Source organism: Anomalospiza imberbis, chromosome 17 (assembly GCF_031753505.1).
Source record: "Anomalospiza imberbis isolate Cuckoo-Finch-1a 21T00152 chromosome 17, ASM3175350v1, whole genome shotgun sequence".
NCBI classification, from domain to species: domain Eukaryota; kingdom Metazoa; phylum Chordata; class Aves; order Passeriformes; family Viduidae; genus Anomalospiza; species Anomalospiza imberbis.
This window is the reverse complement of record NC_089697.1, coordinates 72,089-96,633: the sequence shown is the minus strand read 5'-3', so window position 1 is coordinate 96,633 and position 24,545 is coordinate 72,089. Positions and strand designations below refer to the sequence as shown.

The window sequence follows — 24,545 nt, the reverse complement described above, 5'->3', positions numbered from 1 at the left end:
ACATTGTTCTTCTTAGTTACACAAAAGCCTTTTCTATTCTACAATACGTTCATCACACTCTTATTTCCATAACTGCTACACAGATATTATATTCATTACACTATTTCTATGAGCAATACAATGCACACTTAAGCTGATAGATTCTATTATATTCACAAGCAGCTAAAAAGAGTTACAGTTGGTACTATTTCTAAATACTTATAATCACTGACCACATGCAAAAGCTAATACGTAAAGGTGAAAGCCAATATTATGTAGTCATTTTACACAGACTTTTGCTGCAATTTTGTTCAGGTTTAATAAACCTTTGGAATTTTAAAAGTGAGCATAATTTCTCACAAAGTTAATATTCAAAACCCTATTAAGTCTTTATTCTTCTTCCCTGAGAAGAAGTCCATGGCAATTAGTAAAGCTTTCTAAAATAAATTAATGGATTCAGCTGATTGCAATGATCATGGCTTGTGTGTCTTACAGAGGGCACATACTAAGGGGGACACGGATAGGCGGATCAGGAAGTCCCGAGTACCTCCCAAGTAGCTCAGCCAAAGGGGAAAGGGACTGAGGAGAAAATGCAGCCGGGAAAGGAGAAAAGAAGGCTGCTTGCTCCAGCTAATTGAGAGAGACCCTGATGGACTCCCTCCCTTTGTTCCAGCCAAGGGACTTTTACAGGACTCCTCTGTCTCCTTTGTGGACACGACCCTCGAGCCACGTGAATTTGACGCTCTGGGCGGTGGGGGGTGCTGGAACTCCACTACCTGGGCAGGGGGGAGAATAAACCAGCATAAACCAGTCCAGACTGGGGCAGCTGGGCAAAGTTCAGAGTCACAAGGGGCCACTGGCAGCGAGGCAGGGGAGCGGCGGCAGTGATGGGCAAGGGGAGGGCGGGGAGGAGTTCCGGCCTCAGCCCAACCCCCCTCAGTGAGTGACAACGGGGAAAAGTGCCCTCAGGGATTGGCTGGGAGGGTACGCAAAATGACCCCAAAAAGCCTCAAAACCTCCTCGAAATTTACACAAAACTGACCAAAATGGAATAAATTTGAATAAGTAGGAAATATTTCAGGCTATATTTTAGTTCCATTTAGACAATGGAGTGTGGGAAAGGCAGACTATGCACTGAAACGTGGCAAAACCAAGAAAAACCCCAAAGGCCCTTTAAGAATCCCTGAAAATTAAGTAAAATTGAGTAGAGGCATAACAAATATCAATAAATATAAATCAGTTAAAGCCATAATTAACATATCAGTATAAAAGGGGGATGTGTAATATGGGGCTTGGGGTGCTCAAATGCCTCAAGAAAGTACCAGGAAACCCCAAGCACCACATTCCCCTCATGCTTGGGCTGGCTGTTGAGCAGCTCAAGTAGAAGAGTCCTCCAGGAACTGAAGGGAGCAGCAGCCCTCGTGCTGAGGCACAGCCTGTGGAAAAAGGGCTCGGTGGCCCAAATGTGTGCTTTGGAAATCAGAGTTGGGTTCCTAAATCCCCTCAGAACTCTCTCTAACAGACCTGTGGTGGCTGAGGGATGTCCGTGGGAAGGCTTTGCCAGCCTTGAACTGGACCTGTTGATCATCTGAGCTCTGCTCTGTGTGGGAGCCTGTTCCCTTCCCCTTGCCCCAGGGCAGAGAGTTGGTGAGGGCTGGAGTTGGAGGCTGTGTCTGCCCCGAGAGCCGGTACCGTGGGGCTGCAGGTGCTCCTGCCAGCGTGGGCTTGTCTGAGCCGGGCCTTGTGCCTCTTTCAGGTGTCCCTGCTGCAGTCACAGCTGGCCCAAGACCGACAGGACCACCGGCAGAACTACACTGAGAGCTGTGCAAGGACCAGGCAGGAGCTGTCAGACCTTCAGCAGGAGCTGTCCTGCTCCTTTGCAGCTCTGCTCAAGGAGCCCAAAGCTGCTCTTGTGGAAGCAGACACTTGAAGCTGCATCGGTCTCTGAACCTTAACTTGGCAGTGACATCCAGGGGCTGTCCGTCTCTGGAGAGACAGGCCCTGCAGAAGACAGGTGCAGTTCTTCTCTTCCACGCAGGATTTGTGCCCTGCTCAGAAGCCAATTCCTGTCGACTGGGGCACAAAATTCCTCCCTAGGTCACAGATGAACGCTATCGAAGATGAGGGCAAAAAATACCTGCCAAAGCTTTTACAAGCAGGCTCATTTAGTTCTTGAAGGTCTGTTCCTAGAGAGGAATCTCTGATGTAAGCAGCAAGACTTTTCTTCTGCCTAGAAAACCTAGTGATATATTGCCAAACAGAGAGCAGAGAAAAAAAATGCACTTGTGGTTGTCTCAGCATTCTTAATCACTTTTATAAGCCTTAAACACTGCAGCTCTTGGCATTTCTCTGTAGGAATTTGAAAAGCCCCTGAAACACCATTCTTCCTCCTCATGCGGCTGTTCTAAAGGCAAAGCTTTACTTTCATGAATATTTGTAAGCAGCAAGAACCTTTGCAGGCTTTTTCTTCCATCTCTCCTTTGTCAGGAAAGACAGAAGAATTCCTGTGGCTCAGGAACCAAGCACATCCCTAAAGAGCCCGCAGGTCTTGAGAACGCTGAGCCTTAAAACTGACACTGTCTGCACCAGCAACTTTGAACTCATGTTATGAGCCAGGTCCCTGCCCAGCTGCCCAACAGGGCTCTGGGGACACGGGGGAGGCAGGGCCCGTGCCAGTGGTATAAATAAATTTGTTTTAATAGGCCGGCTTAATAATAGTTCATCGTTTTAATGAGTTGTAATGAATTGCTAATTAATATAATTAATTGTTGGAATTGATTTAGTAAGTTACAAAGTTAAAGGTATTGTCGGTCAAGTGTGCGTGCATAGCTGTCAATCACGGAAAAGAGGGGTCGGAAAAGGTGTCAAGGCAAGAATCTTCTAGACGGGTTACATCATGGAGCGATGTCAGCAACTCAACCTATGACTGGGAGACTAACCAGCCAATAGTGCCTCAGAATTCCAGGATGATTGGCCAGGAATGCGCTGTCTTATGGAGCAACCAGCTACCAGGAGGTGGACCAATCAACAAGTGGATCAAAAGTGCACCAGTCTTGCACCTTTCAGAGACTTTAAAAACCCCTGGGTGCCGAGCACCCGGGTCTTTCTGCAGAACTAGTATCCACAGAAACTCCCTGTGTAGCACAGAGTTACTTGGATCTCTGACTTGCCCCTGAGGCCCTGGGCTTATCCTGGGGCCTCGTCTTCAGTTGTCTTTGTTTTTAATAAACAGGCCCAGGCCTTTTAAAATGTCTTGGCTCCAGTTCGCCTGCTTTTAACACCAGGACCAGCAGGAAGATGGGATGGGGGGAGAGCCAGGGAGGGCCTCTCCAAGAGCCCCTGGAATGCTGGGCTATGGACCCTGGTAACCATCGCAAAGGCTGTGGAATGTTGGGAGTTGGAGCCTGACAACTGTCACAAAGGCCATGGAATGTTGGGGGTTGGAGCCCGAGAACTGTCACAAAGGCCATGGAATGTTGGGGCTTAGACCCTGGCGACAACCAACAGCTCCTGGCTATTGGGGTTTGGACCCTGGAGCTGTCAACAGCTCATGAGCTTTGGGGCTTGGACTTTGCAAAGGCCAAGGGCACTTGGATTGTGTGCTATTGACCCTGCAAAGGCCAAGAGCCTTTGGATATTGGGGTTTAGACCCTACAAAGGCCAAGGGCCTTTGGATATTGGGGTTTAGACCCTGCTAAGTCCAAGGGCCTTTGGGCATTGCTGTTTACTCTCTGCTCGTGCCAAGGGGAGGATGGAGACCCGGCGGGTGAGTGAGAAAGCCACTGCTCTCCTTGTGCCAAGCCCAGCAGGGACCTGGGAGGGCCTGGGCTGGGCCTCGGGGAACAGTTCCCTTTGGCAATAGCAAGGGATTAACAGTTGGCTGTTCCGGAGCTGGCAGCAGCTTTGGTGCTCGCTGTGGGGACAGGTGTGGGAGGGAATGGGTGGCTCCTGGCCATCCCAGAGCACAGCCACATCTCCTCCTCCATCCTTGTCCCACTGGAGGCTGTGGGCACAAACAAGGGAGCAGCTTTTCATTGCCTTCCCCTCACCCAAATTACAGCACAGCCTCAGTGCTTCCCAGAGTCCAGAATGAGTTTCTCCCAGACATCTCTGAAATGATCCCTAGTGGCCCAGAGGAGGTCACAAGCATGATAGGAAGATGCTCCAAGGGCTGGAGCACCAGTGGCAAGGGAAAAGGATGCAAGAGTTGGGGTTGTCCAGCCTGGAGAAGGTTCCAGGGTGACCTTAGAGCCCCTTCCAATGCATGAAAGGGCTGCATGAGAGCTGGAGATGGACTTAAGCCAGTGGCCTGCAGGGACAGGACAAATGACAAAAGCTTCCCACCAAGACAGGGCAGGGATGGATGGGATATTGGGAGGGAGTTCTGCCCTCTGAGGGTGCTGAGGCCCTGGCACCCAGGCTTGAGGTTTCCCAGAGAAGCTGTGGCTGCCCCTGGATCCCTGGGAGTGTTCAAGGCCAGACTGGCTGGGGCTCTGGGCAACTCCCCTTCTGGTGCTCTTAGAAGTGATGAAACACCTTCCAGCATGTTGATTTCTGCTGCTGTCAAACTACTGGGCTGAAAATATTCCCAAGGAGGGGAGGAAGAGCTCAGCTGGAATTGCTGTGCTCTGGGACAGGCTGGGAGGCACTCAGAGGCGACTGCCTCAGGGGCAGCCATGCAGTCTGAGTGTGCTCTTCCCCGTGCTCTTGCAGGGAGCTCGAGGGCTTTCTCAGCAGGGACGTTCCTCCGGAGCCCCTGAGGTGAGTAAAGTGTGCTGAGCTGGCTGGCATTTTGAAACTGGTTCTCCATGAATGGATGCTGGTTCTTGTGGGATCAGAAAAGAGGTATCTCAGTGCTGCTTTGGAATGGGAACAGAACACCTGACTAACAGCTGGATGTGGGCTTTCAGGCGCTGGTAGGCGACAGTGACAGCATGGCCAATTCCATCATCTGCACCGACAATCCTGGGAACATCCTCTCAACTCTGACATCCACTGATGAACAGCATCCTTTTGAATTGGTTCGGGAAGCTACAGAGAACTGGGGGCGCATGCAGCGGCATTTTGATCAAATGGAGGAGAGAACTCAGAGGATCAGAAGCCGCTGCCAGCTGATAGACTCTCTGCTAGAAGAAATCAGTAGGTGAGTCTTTCCTCCTCCTCCTCCTCCTCCTCCTGCATTCCAGAAACAATCTGCTTCCAGGCCGGGGAGTTCAGAGGAGTCCCTGGTGAAGAAGTCACCTGCCTACCATGTGTAGTCCTCAGTGTGGCCCTCGAGCATGGTCCTGTCTGGTTTTTCCATGCTCTTCTGTGACTCCCAAGGCTGTCTGGGAGCTGCAGAGCCATGTTGCAATAGGAGACTCCTTCTCGCCGTGCTGCTTCCCTGAATTCTGTTCTTTAAGTGCCCCTGCCCAGCCATAGCTTCTCACTGAAAGAAGGCAGCCTCTGGAGGATTTTCCTGGGAGGGAAAGAGCAAGGTCTTCCTTAGCCCACTGCCCCCAGCTCCATCCTGGAGAGCTGAAAATGGCATTGCTGACTCTTCAGGCCTCTTGATTCTTCTGACTGAGCCTTGTCTCTGCAGTGACTGTGCAAACCTTGAGAAGTCCAGGGAAATGCTGCTGCAATGCACTGGAATCCCGGAGACAGGAGCCTTGTGTCTGCATCTGAAGAACACCAAGCAGCGGAAGGAAGCATCAGCCCAGGCCGAACAGGCAGAGCAGCAGGACAGGATGGAGGTTGGTTTTGGAAATGAGACTGGTTTTCCCTTGAAAACTCGTCTTGCCCCTTCTTCTACATTGGAGGACTTGGCTGCACTCGAGGGAGAAGACCCATTGTTGCAGAGCGAGCTGGAAGTCAAGAGGCAGTCATTGGAGGAATTGCAGCTTCAGAGGGATCTGCTGCAGCAGGAGAGGGATGATGTTAGCACGGCTCTGAACACCTTATTGCTCGGCAGCACCTGTGGGAGGGGGAGTTGTGGCAGCCAGATCAGCCCAGATGCTGTTGCTGGCAGGAGAAGACGGGCACACTGCTGTGCACACCTGGCTCAAGACGGCACATGCGTTTATGAGCCAGGGATATGCGTGTTCATCAGCAAAGTGTTGCATGCTTCTGCAAAATGTGTTGCTTTGGGCAGCCACAGAGCCTCTAAAACGGGGATCGGAGCTGGGGAAGGGTCTGGAGCACAGGTGTGACCAGGAGCAGCTGAGGGAGCTGGGGGGGCTCAGCCTGGAGAAAAGGAGGCTCAGGGGGCACCTTCTTGCCTTCTACAGCTCTCTGTGACAGGAAGCTGCAGCCAGGTGAGGGTCAGGCTCTGCTCCCAGGGAACAAGGGACAGGACAAGAGGAAACAGCCCCAAGGTGTGCCAGAGGAGGTTTAGATTGGGTGTTACAGGATAGCTGCAAGAGAAGGCTTTGTTTCTGATGGTCTCTGTCAGACAGTCTCAGTTCTGGGGAATGTGATAGGTTGGGCAAATGCACAGCAGACGTTCTGATTTGGCCACATCAGGCAGGCGTCCACAAGTCACAAAATGTCTGCTCAGCACAAGAGCCATTTCCCTGCGAGGCATCCTCTCCTTGCAGAGAGCTGCGTAGAATATGTGAGGAGGAGAAACTTAGACGAGAGTTTTGATGTGGCAGGGGGAAATCCTGTATATTTCCCCTTGATTCAGCAAGCAAATTTGTTTTCACAAATCTTCCTGAAAATGTCCAGCAATGAAATACATCCAGATAATAATTTTGTTTCCCAAGTGGCAGTTGCAGAAGATGCAGTATTTTTGGGTGACAACACGGAGTTTGGAGTGGGGATGTTTGTTGGGAAGGAGCTGTCTGGTCCCAGGCAAGCCAGCAGGGCCTGACACAGCACTTCCAAGGTAACAGTGCCAGAGGCTTTTGGCAGCCCCGGCTATCAGAGCTGCATAGGGCAGATGCTGTGAAACTTTGAGCCCAGAGCACAGGTGCTCCTTGTCCTCTGGCTGCCTGCGAGGTGCCACTGGCTGGCTCTGCACAGGGCTCCCGAGGAAGGGCTCGAGCTGTACCTTGTCCCACTTCCAGGTTTCCCAGGAGCAAGATTCATCGAGCTGCTCTCTGGAGCAGCTGGGCCCGGAATCCTCTGGCCAAGGGCACGCACTGGCCCAGGTGTGCCGAGAGCAGGAGCTGCTGGGCCAGAAGGCTGACCTTGAGGGCCGACTGGCAGCCATGGAGTGGCTCCAACAAGACCTTTCCAGGCAGCTGGAGGAGACCAGGTAAAGGCAGGGAGCAGAACCTTTTCAGATCTATTTACATTCCATGGACAGAATATGGAAGAGTCCCAAGAACAAAAATATGCCACAATGTGAAGGTTCTTTTTCTGACACCTAAAGCCAGCAAAGCTCTCGTGAGCCTTGGGCTCCTGTTTGTGCTGCCGAGCACACTCCTGTGGGAAGTCCAAAGCAATCCACCCAGCCCTGAACTGAGTAGTAGGTAAACCATGCAGATGCTGAGTGAAACCTCAGGTTTCTCTTGGCTTTGGTTTCTTCTTCTGGGCATTGAACGTCCCTCATTCCTTAGCAAGTAGCTTGACATGATCCTGATCTTCAGAACTGAAGCTTCGTCTTCAGCATTCCAGGCTCCGACCTTGGCACGTTGGGGGTAGCACACTGCCATTCAGGGGGAAGCCAGAGGCTCCTGCTGAAAATCTTGAGGGCTTTCTGCTTCCAAGCACACTCTTGAGAAGTGTGGGACAGGCCCTAGAGCTGGCTGGAGAGCAGCAGGGAAAGCTCTTTGGAATTCTCAACAGCCTCTGGGGATTCTTGCTGATTGTTGATGGGCACCCAGCTGCCAAACCTGCCAACCTCCCTTTGGATGGTCCCTCTCACTCTGTAAAGAAGGACAAGTGCCTCGGGCTACTGCCTGCTTGCCCCGCAACACTAAAATAAAGGTGGCAAGTCTACTCCATGACCTTGCAAGAGTTTAAACTGCAGTCTCTGCATTCAGGTAGTTGTTCTTCAGACAAAAGGGTGGCCTGATTTTTTACAAGTGCTGCTATGAGATGACCATGAGATTTTACTGTGTCACGCAAAGTAGTTCTGAAGCCACATAAATACAGGGTGTCTGGAAGATGATGGACCTTTATGTCCATTATCAAGAGCATTAAAAAGTCAGCAGTCAGCAAGGACAAGAGTCTGTTGTGTCCCCCTGCAGAGAAGCTTGGAAGTGCTGATGAGAGAAGGGCTGTGAGCAGAGGCTGGGCTTTTGCTCGTCGCCCCAGCCTGTTTGGACACAGCTAGCCAGTGTCATAGATCAGGATCAGCAACTGAAGGTTTGGCTGTTGAGGCCAAGTTGGGCTGGGCTGTCTGTGCTGTGCCAGGCCATAGGGAAGGCCTGGGCAGTCCCTCAGAGGGCCCTGCTCTGCTGTTGAGATGGCACAAATGTGCCTTGCCTGGGCGAGTTTCCACGTGGCCCATTTCCCATACTCAGGTGTGGGGATCTTGAGCCACGTCGTCCTGGAATACCCAGCTGTGGGTGTCTGGAGCAAACAACTCATGTCTCTCCGTATGTGCAACTCATAGGTCAGCAAAGGAGAGCCTGGAATCCAGGCTGAGTGCTGCTCAGCAGCAGATATCTCAGCTGGAGACCACCAGGAACCATCTGGAGGCTCAAGTGCTCACAGTCACACAGGCCAAGGAGGTGATAGAAGGTGAGAACCTCGTGTGCTTTGTTTGTGGTGCTGCCCCTGCCTAGAGAACTAAGCACCCTGTAAAGCTGCCTCTGTCCACAGAGCTTCTGAGAAGTGGTGGGGCTGGTGGCACTGAAAGGGCCTGAGGTCAGTAAAGTCAGTAAAGACTCTGACTCTTGCTGTTGGTCGTGTTTGTAGGAGAAGTGAAGTGCCTGCAAGATGAGCTGGAAGCAGAGAGATCTCTCAGGAGGCAGGAACGGGAAGACACAGCTCAACAGCTCCTGCAGGCAGAGCAGCAGCATCACAAAAGCCTCAGGCTTCAGGGAACTGCTCAGCAACTGGAAATAAAGAAGCTCCTGCAAGACCTGGTAGGGGACAGTACACTTCTGGAGTGTCCAAGCCAGCCCTGTGGGTTGGTTTAGCACAAGCAGAGCCTGAGGGTGTGAAAGGGCAGCAATCCTCTGCCAAGGCCTCCCGCTGCTGGGCCGGGCAGCAGAGGCAGCAGCTTGGACTTGGAGGTGCCTGAGAGCCCCCAGGATGGTGCTGGGACAGTAAATGCAGCCACAGCTTCAGTGAGGGCGTAAGAGGAGTTCCAGAGCAGGTTGGGCAGTGCCCACCCAAAGCGTGGCAGCCCAGGGCAGGATTGTCCCTGAGTCCCACCTGCCACGGAGCAGATGCCAGCGTGGAGCACTTGCCGGCATGGAGCAGATGCCAACAGTGCTGCTGGCTGCAGGCGTGGGAACTCGGTTCCTTTCTTGCTGTGCTTCCATGGTGGACAGAGGGATTAGCTTTGGGCTGGAAGCAAAGGGAACAGGCCCCTTGTCCCTGGTCCTTCAGTCCTTGTGACTGGGGTGTCAGGGAAGGGAAGGTGACACCTCCTTTTCTGAGCACTTGGACTCAACGCTTGGGAAGGTCTTTGCCAACAGAAGAGATTCCACGAGTCTTTGATTCTTGCACCTGCTGAGCCTCCTTTTGAATTCCATGACAGGACACGGTTTCTGGAGTGCTGTTGTCTTTTCCGGTTGGGGGTTGTGGGAGGGATGAAGCTTCACCTTTTTCAGCAGGGAGCTTGCCTGGGACTTCATCTTGCAAATTTCTCCTCCCCTCCTCAGGCAAGTGAGCGCGAAAGGCACCGTGCAGAGATGCAGGAGACGCTGGAGCAATGGGAAAAAGAGAAGGCAGAGAGAGAGCAGGAGCACAAGAAGGTGCTGTTTGAGATGAGGCAGAAAGATGCCACCCTGCTGGCCCAACAAGAAGAACTAAGGAGATTTGAAAATGCCAAGCGACAGGTAATGACTGAGAGAGGAGAACTGGTGTGATTTTTTGCAAGGCTGGAGCTGTGGGAGATGGCAGGACATGGGGCTGTGTGGAGCATGCCCTCCGTGTCTTCTACATTGAACTGGGGGAGGTGAAAGCTGAACGGGGCTGTCTTTGGGACCAGCAATGAGCCCTCTCATAGGAAGCCAGGCAGAAACATCAGCTATCAGCTGAGATCTTTGTGCTGCTCTTGTGCTCTGTTGTTCTAAGATGTACCTCAGGGTACCTTCGCTGTTCTCTTTCCGCTCCCCTTTTGGTGTGTACTGGTAGGTGTTCACAGCTAAAGTGAGTTTGTAGCTCTTTTCTTATGTGGAAACGGGGGGGGGAGGGGGGTGCAGCAGCAACACTGACAAGAGAAAAATCTTTTTAAAGACTTGCCTGGAGTATTTCTGAACAGTAACCCAGAGATGTCTTCTGGGCTGTGTTTTAAGTCACTTCCTGGGAAGCTGTGTTGGCCCCGGGGCAGGCAGTGGCCCAGGGGAGCAGCAGCCGAGTGCTGTGAGAGCACGTGAGCCCATCAGTCTTTGCCTCTGCCACACGGATGCTGCAGGAGAAGTGTGAAGCCCTCTGCTCTTTCCTTCGGTGCAGGTGCTGCTGGAAGAGCAGAAGGAGAAGAGTGCTTTATCAGAGGCACTGCTCCAGACTCAGGGAGAGCTCAGCCGAGCCCACCAGCAGGTCCAGCAGCTCAGGCAGGAGGTGAAAGAGCTGCAAGAGAAGGGGCAGGTAAGTGTGAGTAGGCAGGCAACAGAGGGCAGGGCAGGGACAAGGGCACAAAAGGCAGCTCCTGGGACTGAGGAGGCAAGGGCTGCTTCAGGCCCTGGGAGCACAGAGCCTGGTAAGCTCCAGAGCTCAGCCCCAGGAAGGAAGGCTTGCAGTGGAAGCAGAGCTGGCTAGAGAAGCCAAAAGAAGCAGCTGAAGGAATGGGATTTTGAGGCAGCACGTGGAACAAGCTGAGCCTGAGGGTAGGTCCCAGGAAGTTGCTCTGCATTTTGTTGCCAGACCATCAAGGCAAATCTGCAAGCTGAGCTGCAGGAAGCTCGCAGTGAAGTCCAGGCAGTGCAGAGGAGGCACAAGGAAGAGCTACACGGCCTCAAAGAGGAAATGAATCTGCTCCTTGAGCAGAGGGAGGCTCTACAAAAGCAGGTGAGTGAAACAGCACTGGCATGGCAGCCATGCAGCGAGGGGTCTGTGGCCTTCTTGCTTTTCCATGGCAGAGCAGCAGCTGGTGGGGTGATCCCTGGGGCTGTCTCGGGCTCTGGGGGCTCCATGGCAGCTGCTCTGTAGGACACACAGTGCTCTGCTGAATCTCAGCTGCTGCTCTGGACAGCTGGGCTAGTCCTCTGGGCTGTTGGCCAGCAACCATCAGCATGGATTCCTGCTGGCCTCTCCTTGCCAGCCTTGGTTTGGGAGGTGCTTTTTCAGGTGCCCTTGGTGGTGGGCCACTTAGAGACTGAAACAAGTTGTCCATATCCAGTGTGAATCTGGTGCTCTCAGGACAGGGAGAAATGGAAAGTTGTCCTTTGCCTTTCCTCTCAGCCTGTGCTGTGGCTGACAGTGACAAGCTGTGGCTGCAGCCCCTGACTGCTTTGTTCCCTTTGACTGGAGGTGGGAGAGTTGACATCTCAGCTGGCAGCCTCCCGAGAGTCCCGGGAAACGACTGTCCAGAGAGCCCAGCAAGAGGTGAGGGAGGCCCAGGAAGAGTCCAGGCAGAAGCTGTCGGAGGTTGAGCACGTCCAGAAGATCCTGGAGGAGGCAGAAAATCTGAACAAGGAGCTGCAAGTGCATGTGGAGTCCTTGAAGAGGGAAAGGAATCGCTGGGAAGAAGTGGCTCAGCAAAATTCAGAATTGCAGGCTTCGGTGGATGTCCTAGAGAGTGAAAAAGCCAGGTAAATGAAAGCCTGTAGGACTCTGCATTGTGGTGAATGGATTCCCTCTTTGCCCTCTTTGCACCTGCCAGGGGCTCTGGCAGCATTTCCTAAGTGGCAGATTCTGAACTCTCCGTGCAGACACTTCTCCTTGTCTGGATGTTGTCTTTCATTTTCTTTACTTTTAAGACTTCAAACAGAGTTTTTCTGCAGAGAAAGGATTTGGGGGTAGCTCTTTCCCTCTAGGGGGTATTGTGTTTTTAGGTGGGTGTGTTGACACTGCCCGAGCTGCATTGTAAGGAGCTGGATACATCCATCAGCTCCACCTTGGGTCCTGTAATTTGAAGCCTCTGGGATGTGGATCAGCCTGGCCTCTGATGCTTTTTCTGGGCAGAACCATCTGAAGGCCCTGATTGCTGATCTAGGCCAGATTGCCCTCGGAGGCAGCCCAGCAACAAGAGCGGCTCTGTTGCATGGTTCCTCATAAAATGTGCCCCGGTGCCTGGAGGGCGTCTTCATTGCAAGACTTTGTTAGGTTTGTATTCACATTCCCACCTCAAAAAGAAGGTAGGGCATGTAGGCAGGAACTCCCTGTTCTTTCAGGGCCAAAAGCAGAGTAGGCACATGCTGGGCTTTGACTGCAGGGAGAACAAACAGCCAAGTTGTTTAGACAGACCTCATCAGACAGAGGAGTTTTTCCCTGAGGTGCTGCAAGTCCTGAGAGTTTATAAAATCTGATACCGTGTAGCAATGAGTTGCATATTCCCTTCTAGGCTGATAGTGTCTCTGGAGGAGAAGAACCAGCGCCTCAGAACTCTGGAAAAACAGAACCTGCTGCTGAACAATCGCGTATCTCGGTTATTTTCTGCTCTTAAGCAGGCAGAGCAGCTCTGTTCTGAGCATAGAAGACAAAGGCAGGAGCTCAACACCCAGGTAAGCTGTGCAGTGGCATCCTCTTCTCCAGGGACACACAACAGCACCTTTGCCTTGGAGGCCCCAACCTCTTTCCCCTCCCAGCAGCACGCACAGCTGCCGTCTTCTGCCCGGGGCTGCTGCTGCACCCTGAGGCCGAGGCTGGATCTGCTGTCTGCTGCCCAAGTTTTGCACCGTTCTCTCCCGGCTCCCAGCAGGAAATCTGGGAGGGGAGCAGCAGCAGACTCCTCTGGAGCCTCTGTGTCCCTCAGTTAGCAGTGTTGTCCCAGACAGAGTTGGTGCCTGTGCCGGGCACTGAGCAATGTGGGGACACAGAGGTGGCTATGGCAGGCTGGGCAGGGCACTTCCAGCGCAGCCATCTCAGCTGCTGTTCAGAGCTGCAGCCTCAAGGATGCCCATTGCCTCCCTTTCCCTCTTTTCTCTACATTGGTCTCCTTTGGAATCCTTGCTTTTCTGCCTTTTGGTTTTGGCATGGTTTTTGCCTGAAATCATTTCTTCTTTGCTGCTCTCCCTGCGGCCCACTCTGCAGCCTCAGGAGCAGCCCTGTCCCTGAGGCTCTGTGCATCCATCTTCCAGATGCAGGCCGTGCTGCTGGCAGAGATAGAGCAGACAGCTCACCAGGCAACTCAAGAGAAGCAGCTGCTGGAAACTGAGGTGTCTGAGCTGCGTGTGAGGCTCCAGAGCTCTGAGGAAAGAGCAGAGGCCATGGCCATACAGTGTAAGGACGTGGAGCTGGAGCTGAGGAAGACACAGGCTCAGAGGGACCATCTCAGAGCCCACAATCAGGAGCTGCTGAAACAGCTGGAGCAAAGTGAGCAAGGTACAGCTTCTCCTCTCCCACTCACTGCCCCATCCTGCCTCACCTGCGGCGATCTCGCTGATGGCTCGCAGAGGAAAAGTGCCCAGAGATGGCAGAGGGGAAAAACAACCAGCAGGAGATTTATCCATCCAAGTGCCAGTGAAAGCTTTTTTTTGAGAAAGATGCTGTGGCTGGCAGTGCCATCCGGCTGTGCCATGGCTGATCCCGTGCACAGCTGGAGCCTTCCAGGTGCCGTGTCTGTGCTGAGGAGCTGTAGCTGGATGCCTCAGCTCGATTCCCCCAAACTCCAGGCCCTGCCAGAGCCTCCAGGCTACTGGCTTCTCTGGAGCAGAGCTGCACAGGCATCCCCTCTCCTTTGTCTCTCTTGGATTGCTCACTCTGCACAAGGCCTAGAGCAAACACACTTTCCCATCCCTCTGAACATTTCCCCTTTCATTCCTGCTTTTTTCTCTGCCTGCAAATTTCCTTCATTTCTGTCAGCTTTGGAGCCCTTGTGGGCTCAGGGCCTGACAAACTCAGGCAGGCAGAGAAGACACTGCTGTTGTCTCTGCAGGATGCACATCAGTTTGCCTTTGCTTTGCTTTTCCCCTTCTCCTTTCTCCTGTTCCTTCCCCCTCCCTGCTGCAGATTTGTGGGAGGCAGCAGTCAAGCACACCTCTCGAGAAACTGCCCTGGAGAAAGAGGCCTGTGAAAGGCAGGAAGAGGCTGTGACTCTTCGTCAGGAGGTGGCATCTCTGCAGAGGAAATTGGAGAGCCTGCAGAAGGAAAGGATGGATGTGCTGGTGAGATTGGCAGATGCCACAAAGGGCCATTTCCTAGCTGTGTTTGCACATTCAGTTAATAGTTCTAAGGAGCACCTTTTTCCAGTTAAACTTCTCCAACTGCGTTCTTCTGAATAAGGAGGAGAAGATGTTGTAGTCATGTCAAAGCCAGAGAAGATGTTGTAGTCATGTCAAAGCCAGTTAATGCTGAGCCTGCTGATTTTCCTCCATGCTGGGCTTCTGTGCCCTAGAAGCTTTAGTCCTCAATGTCCACACTGCCTCTATGGACATTGCATGCTTTGGGGAATTCCTCGTGTCCAAACCCATGTCCAGATTCCTAAATATCTGGATCTGGAAGGAGGGGTGAGAAGACCAAGTTTGCTGTGAATAGAAAGGTGTTTGGCCTTGGCCATCTGAGAGCAGCCAGTGGGGAGAGAAGAGAGGAAAGCCAAGTGCTGATCCACACCAGGACGTGTGCCTGCAAGGGGAGAACTCGTCCTGAGTGGCAGCAGAGGATGACAGAGGGATCTGGCCATTGCTGCTCCAAGAGAGGGCAGTGGGGCTCTCGGGGATGGAGCCATGGAAACTCTACACAGCAGAGCTGGAAAACCACTGCTGTCAGCCCAAGCCCAGGGAAGGAAATGCTGGCAGTGTTTGCTCTTCCCTTCCTCCCTGATGGAGAGCACATCCTCGTGGCACTGCCTAAATCCTGCTTAGCATGGACTTGAAATCCTGGCTGCAGTTCTGGCAGCTCCTCCCCAGAGGAGCACTGGAGTGGGGCTGCAAGAGCTTGGGGAAGGGCAGAAAGGAAGCTGGGACAGGCTGAGGGAAGGAGCGGTATCAAGGGGGGAAGACCAGCAAAGGTCTGCAGCATCCCGAGGGGCAGAGAGAGAGGGGCAGCCAGTGCCTGCCCCTGCAGCAGGAGTCCAGATCTGGTCTGAAAAGCAAACCGAGGGGGCGATAGAGTGACCCTTTTTCTCCCTGTTTTGGCAGCATGGACAGGAATTGAACCAGCAGCACATGAGAGATGTGGAAGAGAAGAATGAAATGCATGCAGATGAGTTAAGATATCATAAGGAAAATACTCAAGAATGGGAAGTGGAGAGAGAAGGCGAGCAGGAAGAGTTGGAGCATGGGGCTGCTTCTTTGAAGAAATGGAGAGAGAACACCCAAGTACTGAGTGCTGCACTGAAGAAAAGTGAAATTGCCAAAGGGACTCTGATGAAACACTTGTACATCCTGATGGGAAAGTCTGGTATCCAGGAAGGCACTGGCATTGACCTTCAGTCCACTCCAGGGTCCCTGAATTATTCCAGTGCTGTTTCCCATGAGGAGGTGGGTCTCTATCCCTGTCAGTCCAGGCCTGCTTGGGTAAAGCAGCCCGGGCTGCAGCAGGCAGCCTTGTCTGTCTGCCTGGCTCCAGCCAGAGACCATTGACTGCCAGATTGTTTCCTGGCTCGCCCAGAAAGACTGCTCCAGCTCTGGAGCTTACTGTTCCAGTCTGCTCCAGGCCAAAAGCTAGGCATGGGGAGCTGCTTTTCCTGTGCCCATGCAACACATGGGGGTTTGGATTTGGTGTGGGAAGTAATGGAGCAGGTGAGCAGAGGGATGGACTAAACTGAGTGATGGACTAAAGTGGACCAATGGCTGAAAATCAGCTGCACTCCTGGTGCTTAGAGTAAATGGTATTGCCAGTTGTAGAAGATGCAGTATTTTTGGGTGACAACACGGAGTTTGGAGTGGGGATGTTTGTTGGGAAGGAGCTGTCTGGTCCCAGGCAAGCCAGCAGGGCCTGACACAGCACTTCCAAGGTAACAGTGCCAGAGGCTTTTGGCAGCCCCGGCTATCAGAGCTGCATAGGGCAGATGCTGTGAAACTTTGAGCCCAGAGCACAGGTGCTCCTTGTCCTCTGGCTGCCTGTGAGGTGCCACTGGCTGGCTCTGCACAGGGCTCCCGAGGAAGGGCTCGAGCTGTACCTTGTCCCACTTCCAGGTTTCCCAGGAGCAAGATTCATCGAGCTGCTCTCTGGAGCAGCTGGGCCCGGAATCCTCTGGCCAAGGGCACGCACTGGCCCAGGTGTGCCGAGAGCAGGAGCTGCTGGGCCAGAAGGCTGACCTTGAGGGCCGACTGGCAGCCATGGAGTGGCTCCAACAAGACCTTTCCAGGCAGCTGGAAGAGACCAGGTAAAGGCAGGGAGCAGAACCTTTTCAGATCTATTTACATTCCATGGACAGAATATGGAAGAGTCCCAAGAACAAAAATATGCCACAATGTGAAGGTTCTTTTTCTGACACCTAAAGCCAGCAAAGCTCTCGTGAGCCTTGGGCTCCTGTTTGTGCTGCTGAGCACACTCCTGTGGGAAGTCCAAAGCAATCCACCCAGCCCTGAACTGAGTAGTAGGTAAACCATGCAGATGCTGAGTGAAACCTCAGGTTTCCCTTGGCTTTGGTTTCTTCTTCTGGGCATTGAATGTCCCTCATTCCTTAGCAAGTAGCTTGACATGATCCTGATCTTCAGAACTGAAGCTTCGTCTTCAGCATTCCAGGCTCCGACCTTGGCACGTTGGGAGTAGCACACTGCCATTCAGGGGGAAGCCAGAGGCTCCTGCTGAAAATCTTGAGGGCTTTCTGCTTCCAAGCACACTCTTGAGAAGTGTTGGACAGGCCCTAGAGCTGGCTGGAGAGCAGCAGGGAAAGCTCTTTGGAATTCTCAACAGCCTCTGGGGATTCTTGCTGATTGTTGATGGGCACCCAGCTGCCAAACCTGCCAACCTCCCTTTGGATGGTCCCTCTCACTCTGTAAAGAAGGACAAGTGCCTCGGGCTACTGCCTGCTTGCCCCGCAACACTAAAATAAAGGTGGCAAGTCTACTCCATGACCTTGCAAGAGTTTAAACTGCAGTCTCTGCATTCAGGTAGTTGTTCTTCAGACAAAAGGGTGGCCTGATTTTTTACAAGTGCTGCTATGAGATGACCATGAGATTTTACTGTGTCACGCAAAGTAGTTCTGAAGCCACATAAATACAGGGTGTCTGGAAGATGATGGACCTTTATGTCCATTATCAAGAGCATTAAAAAGTCAGCAGTCAGCAAGGACAAGAGTCTGTTGTGTCCCCCTGCAGAGAAGCTTGGAAGTGCTGATGAGAGAAGGGCTGTGAGCAGAGGCTGGGCTTTTGCTCGTCGCCCCAGCCTGTTTGGACACAGCTAGCCAGTGTCATAGATCAGGATCAGCAACTGAAGGTTTGGCTGTTGAGGCCAAGTTGGGCTGGGCTGTCTGTGCTGTGCCAGGCCATAGGGAAGGCCTGGGCAGTCCCTCAGAGGGCCCTGCTCTGCTGTTGAGATGGCACAAATATGCCTTGCCTGGGCGAGTTTCCACGTGGCCCATTTCCCATACTCAGGTGTGGGGATCTTGAGCCACGTTGTCCTGGAATAACCGGCTGTGGGTGTCTGGAGCAAGCAACTCATGTCTCTCCGTATGTGCAACTCATAGGTCAGCAAAGGAGAGCCTGGAATCCAGGCTGAGTGCTGCTCAGCAGCAGATATCTCAGCTGGAGACCACCAGGAACCATCTGGAGGCTCAAGTGCTCACAGTCACACAGGCCAAGGAGGTGATAGAAGGTGAGAACCTCGTGTGCTTTGTTTGTGGTGCTGCCCCTGCCTAGAGAACTAAGCACCCTGTAAAGCTGCCTCTGTCCACAGAGCTTCTGAGGAGTGGTGGGGCTTGGTGGCACTGAAAGGGCCTGAGGTCAGTAAAGTCAGTAAAGACTCTGACTCTTGCTGTTGGTCGTGTTTGTAGGAGAAGTGAAGTGCCTGCAAGATGAGCTGGAAGCAGAGAGATCTCTCAGGAGGCAGGAACGGGAAGACACAGCTCAACAGCTCCTGCAGGCAGAGCAGCAGCATCACGAAAGCCTCAGGCTTCAGGGAACTGCTCAGCAACTGGAAATAAAGAAGCTCCTGCAAGACCTGGTAGGGGACAGTACACTTCTGGAGTGTCCAAGCCAGCCCTGTGGGTTGGTTTAGCACAAGCAGAGCCTGAGGGTGTGAAAGGGCAGCAATCCTCTGCCAAGGCCTCCCGCTGCTGGGCCGGGCAGCAGAGGCAGCAGCTTGGACTTGGAGGTGCCTGAGAGCCCCCAGGATGGTGCTGGGACAGTAAATGCAGCCACAGCTTCAGTGAGGGCGTAAGAGGAGTTCCAGAGCAGGTTGGGCAGTGCCCACCCAAAGCGTGGCAGCCCAGGGCAGGATTGTCCCTGAGTCCCACCTGCCACGGAGCAGATGCCAGCGTGGAGCACTTGCCGGCATGGAGCAGATGCCAACAGTGCTGCTGGCTGCAGGCATGGGAACTCGGTTCCTTTCTTGCTGTGCTTCCATGGTGGACAGAGGGATTAGCTTTGGGCTGGAAGCAAAGGGAACAGGCCCCTTGTCCCTGGTCCTTCAGTCCTTGTGACTGGGGTGTCAGGGAAGGGAAGGTGACACCTCCTTTTCTGAGCACTTGGACTCAACGCTTGGGAAGGTCTTTGCCAACAGAAGAGATTCCACGAGTCTGTGATTCTTGCACCTGCTGAGCCTCCTTTTGAATTCCATGACAGGACACGGTTTCTGGAGTGCTGTTGTCTTTTCCGGTTGGGGGTTGTGGGAGGGATGAAGCTTCACCTTTTTCAGCAGGGAGCTTGCCTGGGACTTCATCTTGCAAATTTCTCCTCCCCTCCTCAGGCAAGTGAGCGCGAAAGGCACCGTGCAGAGATGCAGGAGACGCTGGAGCAATGGGAAAAAGAGAAGGCAGAGAGAGAGCAGGAACACAAGAAGGTGCTGTTTGAGATGAGGCAGAAAGATGCCACCCTGCTGGCCCAACAAGAAGAACTAAGGAGATTTGAAAATGCCAAGCGACAGGTAATGACTGAGAGAGGAGAACTGGTGTGATTTTTTGCAAGGCTGGAGCTGTGGGAGATGGCAGGACATGGGGCTGTGTGGAGCATGCCCTCCGTGTCTTCTACATTGAACTGGGGGAGGTGAAAGCTGAACGGGGCTGTCTTTGGGACCAGCAATGAGCCCTCTCATAGGAAGCCAGGCAGAAACATCAGCTATCAGCTGAGATCTTTGTGCTGCTCTTGTGCTCTGTTGTTCTAAGATGTACCTCAGGGTACCTTCGCTGTTCTCTTTCCGCTCCCCTTTTGGTGTGTACTGGTAGGTGTTCACAGCCAAAGTGAGTTTGTAGCTCTTTTCTTATGTGGGAATGGGGAGGGTGCAGCAGCAACACTGACAAGAGAAAAATCTTTTTAAAGACTTGCCTGGAGTATTTCTGAACAGTAACCCAGAGATGTCTTCTGGGCTGTGTTTTAAGTCACTTCCTGGGAAGCTGTGTTGGCCCCGGGGCAGGCAGTGGCCCAGGGGAGCAGCAGCCGAGTGCTGTGAGAGCACGCGAGCCCATCAGTCTTTGCCTCTGCCACACGGATGCTGCAGGAGAAGTGTGAAGCCCTCTGCTCTTTCCTTCGGTGCAGGTGCTGCTGGAAGAGCAGAAGGAGAAGAGTGCTTTATCAGAGGCACTGCTCCAGACTCAGGGAGAGCTCAGCCGAGCCCACCAGCAGGTCCAGCAGCTCAGGCAGGAGGTGAAAGAGCTGCAAGAGAAGGGGCAGGTAAGTGTGAGTAGGCAGGCAACAGAGGGCAGGGCAGGGACAAGGGCACAAAAGGCAGCTCCTGGGACTGAGGAGGCAAGGGCTGCTTCAGGCCCTGGGAGCACAGAGCCTGGTAAGCTCCAGAGCTCAGCCCCAGGAAGGAAGGCTTGCAGTGGAAGCAGAGCTGGCTAGAGAAGCCAAAAGAAGCAGCTGAAGGAATGGGATTTTGAGGCAGCACGTGGAACAAGCTGAGCCTGAGGGCAGGTCCCAGGAAGTTGCTCTGCATTTTGTTGCCAGACCATCAAGGCAAATCTGCAAGCTGAGCTGCAGGAAGCTCGCAGTGAAGTCCAGGCAGTGCAGAGGAGGCACAAGGAAGAGCTACACGGCCTCAAAGAGGAAATGAATCTGCTCCTTGAGCAGAGGGAGGCTCTACAAAAGCAGGTGAGTGAAACAGCACTGGCATGGCAGCCATGCAGCGAGGGGTCTGTGGCCTTCTTGCTTTTCCATGGCAGAGCAGCAGCTGGTGGGGTGATCCCTGGGGCTGTCTCGGGCTCTGGGGGCTCCATGGCAGCTGCTCTGTAGGACACACAGTGCTCTGCTGAATCTCAGCTGCTGCTCTGGACAGCTGGGCTAGTCCTCTGGGCTGTTGGCCAGCAACCATCAGCATGGATTCCTGCTGGCCTCTCCTTGCCAGCCTTGGTTTGGGAGGTGCTTTTTCAGGTGCCCTTGGTGGTGGGCCACTTAGAGACTGAAACAAGTTGTCCATATCCAGTGTGAATCTGGTGCTCTCAGGACAGGGAGAAATGGAAAGTTGTCCTTTGCCTTTCCTCTCAGCCTGTGCTGTGGCTGACAGTGACAAGCTGTGGCTGCAGCCCCTGACTGCTTTGTTCCCTTTGACTGGAGGTGGGAGAGTTGACATCTCAGCTGGCAGCCTCCCGAGAGTCCCGGGAAACGACTGTCCAGAGAGCCCAGCAAGAGGTGAGGGAGGCCCAGGAAGAGTCCAGGCAGAAGCTGTCGGAGGTTGAGCACGTCCAGAAGATCCTGGAGGAGGCAGAAAATCTGAACAAGGAGCTGCAAGTGCATGTGGAGTCCTTGAAGAGGGAAAGGAATCGCTGGGAAGAAGTGGCTCAGCAAAATTCAGAATTGCAGGCTTCGGTGGATGTCCTAGAGAGTGAAAAAGCCAGGTAAATGAAAGCCTGTAGGACTCTGCATTGTGGTGAATGGATTCCCTCTTTGCCCTCTTTGCACCTGCCAGGGGCTCTGGCAGCATTTCCTAAGTGGCAGATTCTGAACTCTCCGTGCAGACACTTCTCCTTGTCTGGATGTTGTCTTTCATTTTCTTTACTTTTAAGACTTCAAACAGAGTTTTTCTGCAGAGAAAGGATTTGGGGGTAGCTCTTTCCCTCTAGGGGGTATTGTGTTTTTAGGTGGGTGTGTTGACACTGCCCGAGCTGCATTGTAAGGAGCTGGATACATCCATCAGCTCCACCTTGGGTCCTGTAATTTGAAGCCTCTGGGATGTGGATCAGCCTGGCCTCTGATGCTTTTTCTGGGCAGAACCATCTGAAGGCCCTGATTGCTGATCTAGGCCAGATTGCCCTCGGAGGCAGCCCAGCAACAAGAGCGGCTCTGTTGCATGGTTCCTCATAAAATGTGCCCCGGTGCCTGGAGGGCGTCTTCATTGCAAGACTTTGTTAGGTTTGTATTCACATTCCCACCTCAAAAAGAAGGTAGGGCAAGTAGGCAGGAACTCCCTGTTCTTTCAGGGCCAAAAGCAGAGTAGGCACATGCTGGGCTTTGACTGCAGGGAGAACAAACAGCCAAGTTGTTTAGACAGACCTCATCAGACAGAGGAGTTTTTCCTTGAGGTGCTGCAAGTCCTGAGAGTTTATAAAATCTGATACCGTGTAGCAATGAGTTGCTTGCTTCCCTTCTAGGCTGATAGTGTCTCTGGAGGAGAAGAACCAGCGCCTCAGAACTCTGGAAAAACAGAACCTGCTTCTGAACTATCAGGTGTCTCAGTATCACTCTGCTCTTCAGCAGGCAGAGCAGCTCTCTTCTCACCGCGCTGGACAACTGCGGGAGCTCAACACCCAGGTAAGCTGTGCAGTGGCATCCTCTTCTCCAGGGACACACAACAGCACCTTTGCCTTGGAGGCCCCAACCTCTTTCCCCTCCCAGCAGCACGCACAGCTGCCGTCTTCTGCCCGGGGCTGCTGCTGCACCCTGAGGCCGAGGCTGGATCTGCTGTCTGCTGCCCAAGTTTTGCACCGTTCTCTCCCGGCTCCCAGCAGGAAATCTGGGAGGGGAGCAGCAGCAGACTCCTCTGGAGCCTCTGTGTCCCTCAGTTAGCAGTGTTGTCCCAGACAGAGTTGGTGCCTGTGCCGGGCACTGAGCAATGTGGGGACACAGAGGTGGCTATGGCAGGCTGGGCAGGGCACTTCCAGCGCAGCCATCTCAGCTGCTGTTCAGAGCTGCAGCCTCAAGGATGCCCATTGCCTCCCTTTCCCTCTTTTCTCTACATTGGTCTCCTTTGGGATCCTTGCTTTTCTGCCTTTTGGTTTGGCATGGTTTTTGCCTGAAATCATTTCTTCTTTGCTGCTCTCCCTGCAGCCCACTCTGCAGCCTCAGGAGCAGCCCTGTCCCTGAGGCTCTGTGCATCCATCTTCCAGATCCAGGCCCTGCAGGACACAGTGCTGCAGATGGAGGCTTCCCAAACAACTCGAAAGAAGCAGCTGCTGCAGACGTTTGAGGAGTCTCGAGCAGGCGAATGGGCTTTGAGGGACTCTGTGGACGTGCTGGAGGCTGAGGTGTCTGAGCTGCGTGTGAGGCTCCAGAGCTCTGAGGAAAGAGCAGAGGCCATGGCCATACAGTGTAAGGACATGGAGCTGGAGCTGAGGAAGACACAGGCTCAGAGGGACCATCTCAGAGCCCACAATCAGGAGCTGCTGAAACAGCTGGAGCAAAGTGAGCAAGGTACAGCTTCTCCTCTCCCACCCACTGCCCCATCCTGCCTCACCTGCGGGGATCTCGCTGATGGCTCGCAGAGGAAAAGTGCCCAGAGATGGCAGAGGGGAAAAACAACCAGCAGGAGATTTATCCATCCAAGTGCCAGTGAAAGCTTTTTTTTGAGAAAGATGCTGTGGCTGCCAGTGCCATCCAGCTGTGTCATGGCTGATCCCGTGCACAGCTGGAGCCTTCCAGGTGCCGTGTCTGTGCTGAGGAGCTGTAGGAGGATGCCTCAGCTCGATTCCCCCAAACTCCAGGCCCTACCAGAGCCTCCAGGCTACTGGCTTCTCTGGAGCAGGGCTGCACAGGCATCCCCTCTCCTTTGTCTCTCTTGGATTGCTCACTCTGCACAAGGCCAAGAGCAAACACCCTTTCCTGTCCCTCTGAACCTTGCCCCTTTCATTCCTGCTTTTTTCTCTGCCTGCAAATTTCCTTCATTTCTGTCAGATTTGGAGCCCTTGTGGGCTCAGGGCCTGGAAAACTCAGGCAGGCAGAGAAGACACTGCTGTTGTCTCTGCAGGATGCACATCAGTTTGCCTTTGCTTTGCTTTTCCCCTTCTCCTTTCTCCTGTTCCTTCCCCCTCCCTGCTGCAGATTTGTGGGAGGCAGCAGTCAAGCACACCTCTCGAGAAACTGCCCTGGATGAAGAGGCCTGTGAAAGGCAGGAAGAGGCTGTGACTCTTCGTCAGGAGGTGGCATCTCTGCAGAGGAAATTGGAGAGCCTGCAGAAGGAAAGGATGGATGTGCTGGTGAGATTGGCGGATGCCACAAAGGGCCATTTCCTAGCTGTGTTTGCACATTCAGTTAATAGTTCTAAGGAGCACCTTTTTCCAGTTAAACTTCTCCAACTGCGTTCTTCTGAATAAGGAGGAGAAGATGTTGTAGTCATGTCAAAGCCAGTTAATGCTGAGCCTGCTGATTTTCCTCCATGCTGGGCTTCTGTGCCCTAGAAGCTTTAGTCCTCAATGTCCACACTGCCTCTATGGACATTGCATGCTTTGGGGAATTCCTCGTGTCCAAACCCATGTCCAGATTCCTAAATATCTGGATCTGGAAGGAGGGGTGAGAAGACCAAGTTTGCTGTGAATAGAAAGGTGTTTGGCCTTGGCCATCTGAGAGCAGCCAGTGGGGAGAGAAGAGAGGAAAGCCAAGTGCTGATCCACACCAGGACGTGTGCCTGCAAGGGGAGAAGTCGTCCTGAGTGGCAGCAGAGGATGACAGAGGGATCTGGCCATTGCTGCTCCAAGAGAGGGCAGTGGGGCTCTCGGGGATGGAGCCATGGAAACTCTACACAGCAGAGCTGGAAAACCACTGCTGTCAGCCCAAGCCCAGGGAAGGAAATGCTGGCGGTGTTTGCTCTTCCCTTCCTCCCTGATGGAGAGCACATCCTCGTGGCACTGCCTAAATCCTGCTTAGCATGGACTTGAAATCCTGGCTGCAGTTCTGGCAGCTCCTCCCCAGAGGAGCACTGGAGTGGGGCTGCAAGAGCTTGGGGAAGGGCAGAAAGGAAGCTGGGACAGGCTGAGGGAAGGAGCGGTATCAAGGGGGGAAGACCAGCAAAGGTCTGCAGCATCCCGAGGGGCAGAGAGAGAGGGGCAGCCA

General features: G+C 53.3%; 1 protein-coding gene across 1 annotated transcript; it reads left to right on the top strand.

The window, feature by feature from the left end:
- Nucleotides 1–3,730: 3,730 nt before the first annotated feature.
- On the top strand, nucleotides 3,731–23,828 carry LOC137484396 (centrosome-associated protein CEP250-like). The gene is made up of 28 exons (XM_068208270.1): nucleotides 3,731–3,745; nucleotides 4,693–4,740; nucleotides 4,890–5,122; nucleotides 5,561–5,714; nucleotides 7,029–7,219; nucleotides 8,525–8,652; nucleotides 8,830–8,999; nucleotides 9,744–9,920; nucleotides 10,219–10,233; nucleotides 10,537–10,671; nucleotides 10,948–11,091; nucleotides 11,554–11,834; nucleotides 12,587–12,746; nucleotides 13,323–13,566; nucleotides 14,194–14,348; nucleotides 15,321–15,662; nucleotides 16,320–16,510; nucleotides 17,816–17,943; nucleotides 18,122–18,291; nucleotides 19,036–19,212; nucleotides 19,511–19,525; nucleotides 19,821–19,955; nucleotides 20,232–20,375; nucleotides 20,838–21,118; nucleotides 21,872–22,031; nucleotides 22,607–22,910; nucleotides 23,538–23,692; nucleotides 23,748–23,828. The coding sequence occupies exons 1-28, from the start codon at nucleotides 3,731–3,733 to the stop codon at nucleotides 23,826–23,828; spliced, it is 4,533 nt and encodes a 1,510-aa protein (XP_068064371.1).
- The last annotated feature ends 717 nt before the right edge of the window (nucleotides 23,829–24,545 follow it).

Bases quoted from the DNA above. Each gene is read 5' to 3' on its own strand.
- LOC137484396 (XM_068208270.1), top strand. The intron at 11,835-12,586 runs GTAAATGAAAGC...ATTCCCTTCTAG, and splicing joins CTAGAGAGTGAAAAAGCCAG to GCTGATAGTGTCTCTGGAGG. The intron at 20,376-20,837 runs GTGAGTGAAACA...CTTTGACTGGAG, and splicing joins GGGAGGCTCTACAAAAGCAG to GTGGGAGAGTTGACATCTCA.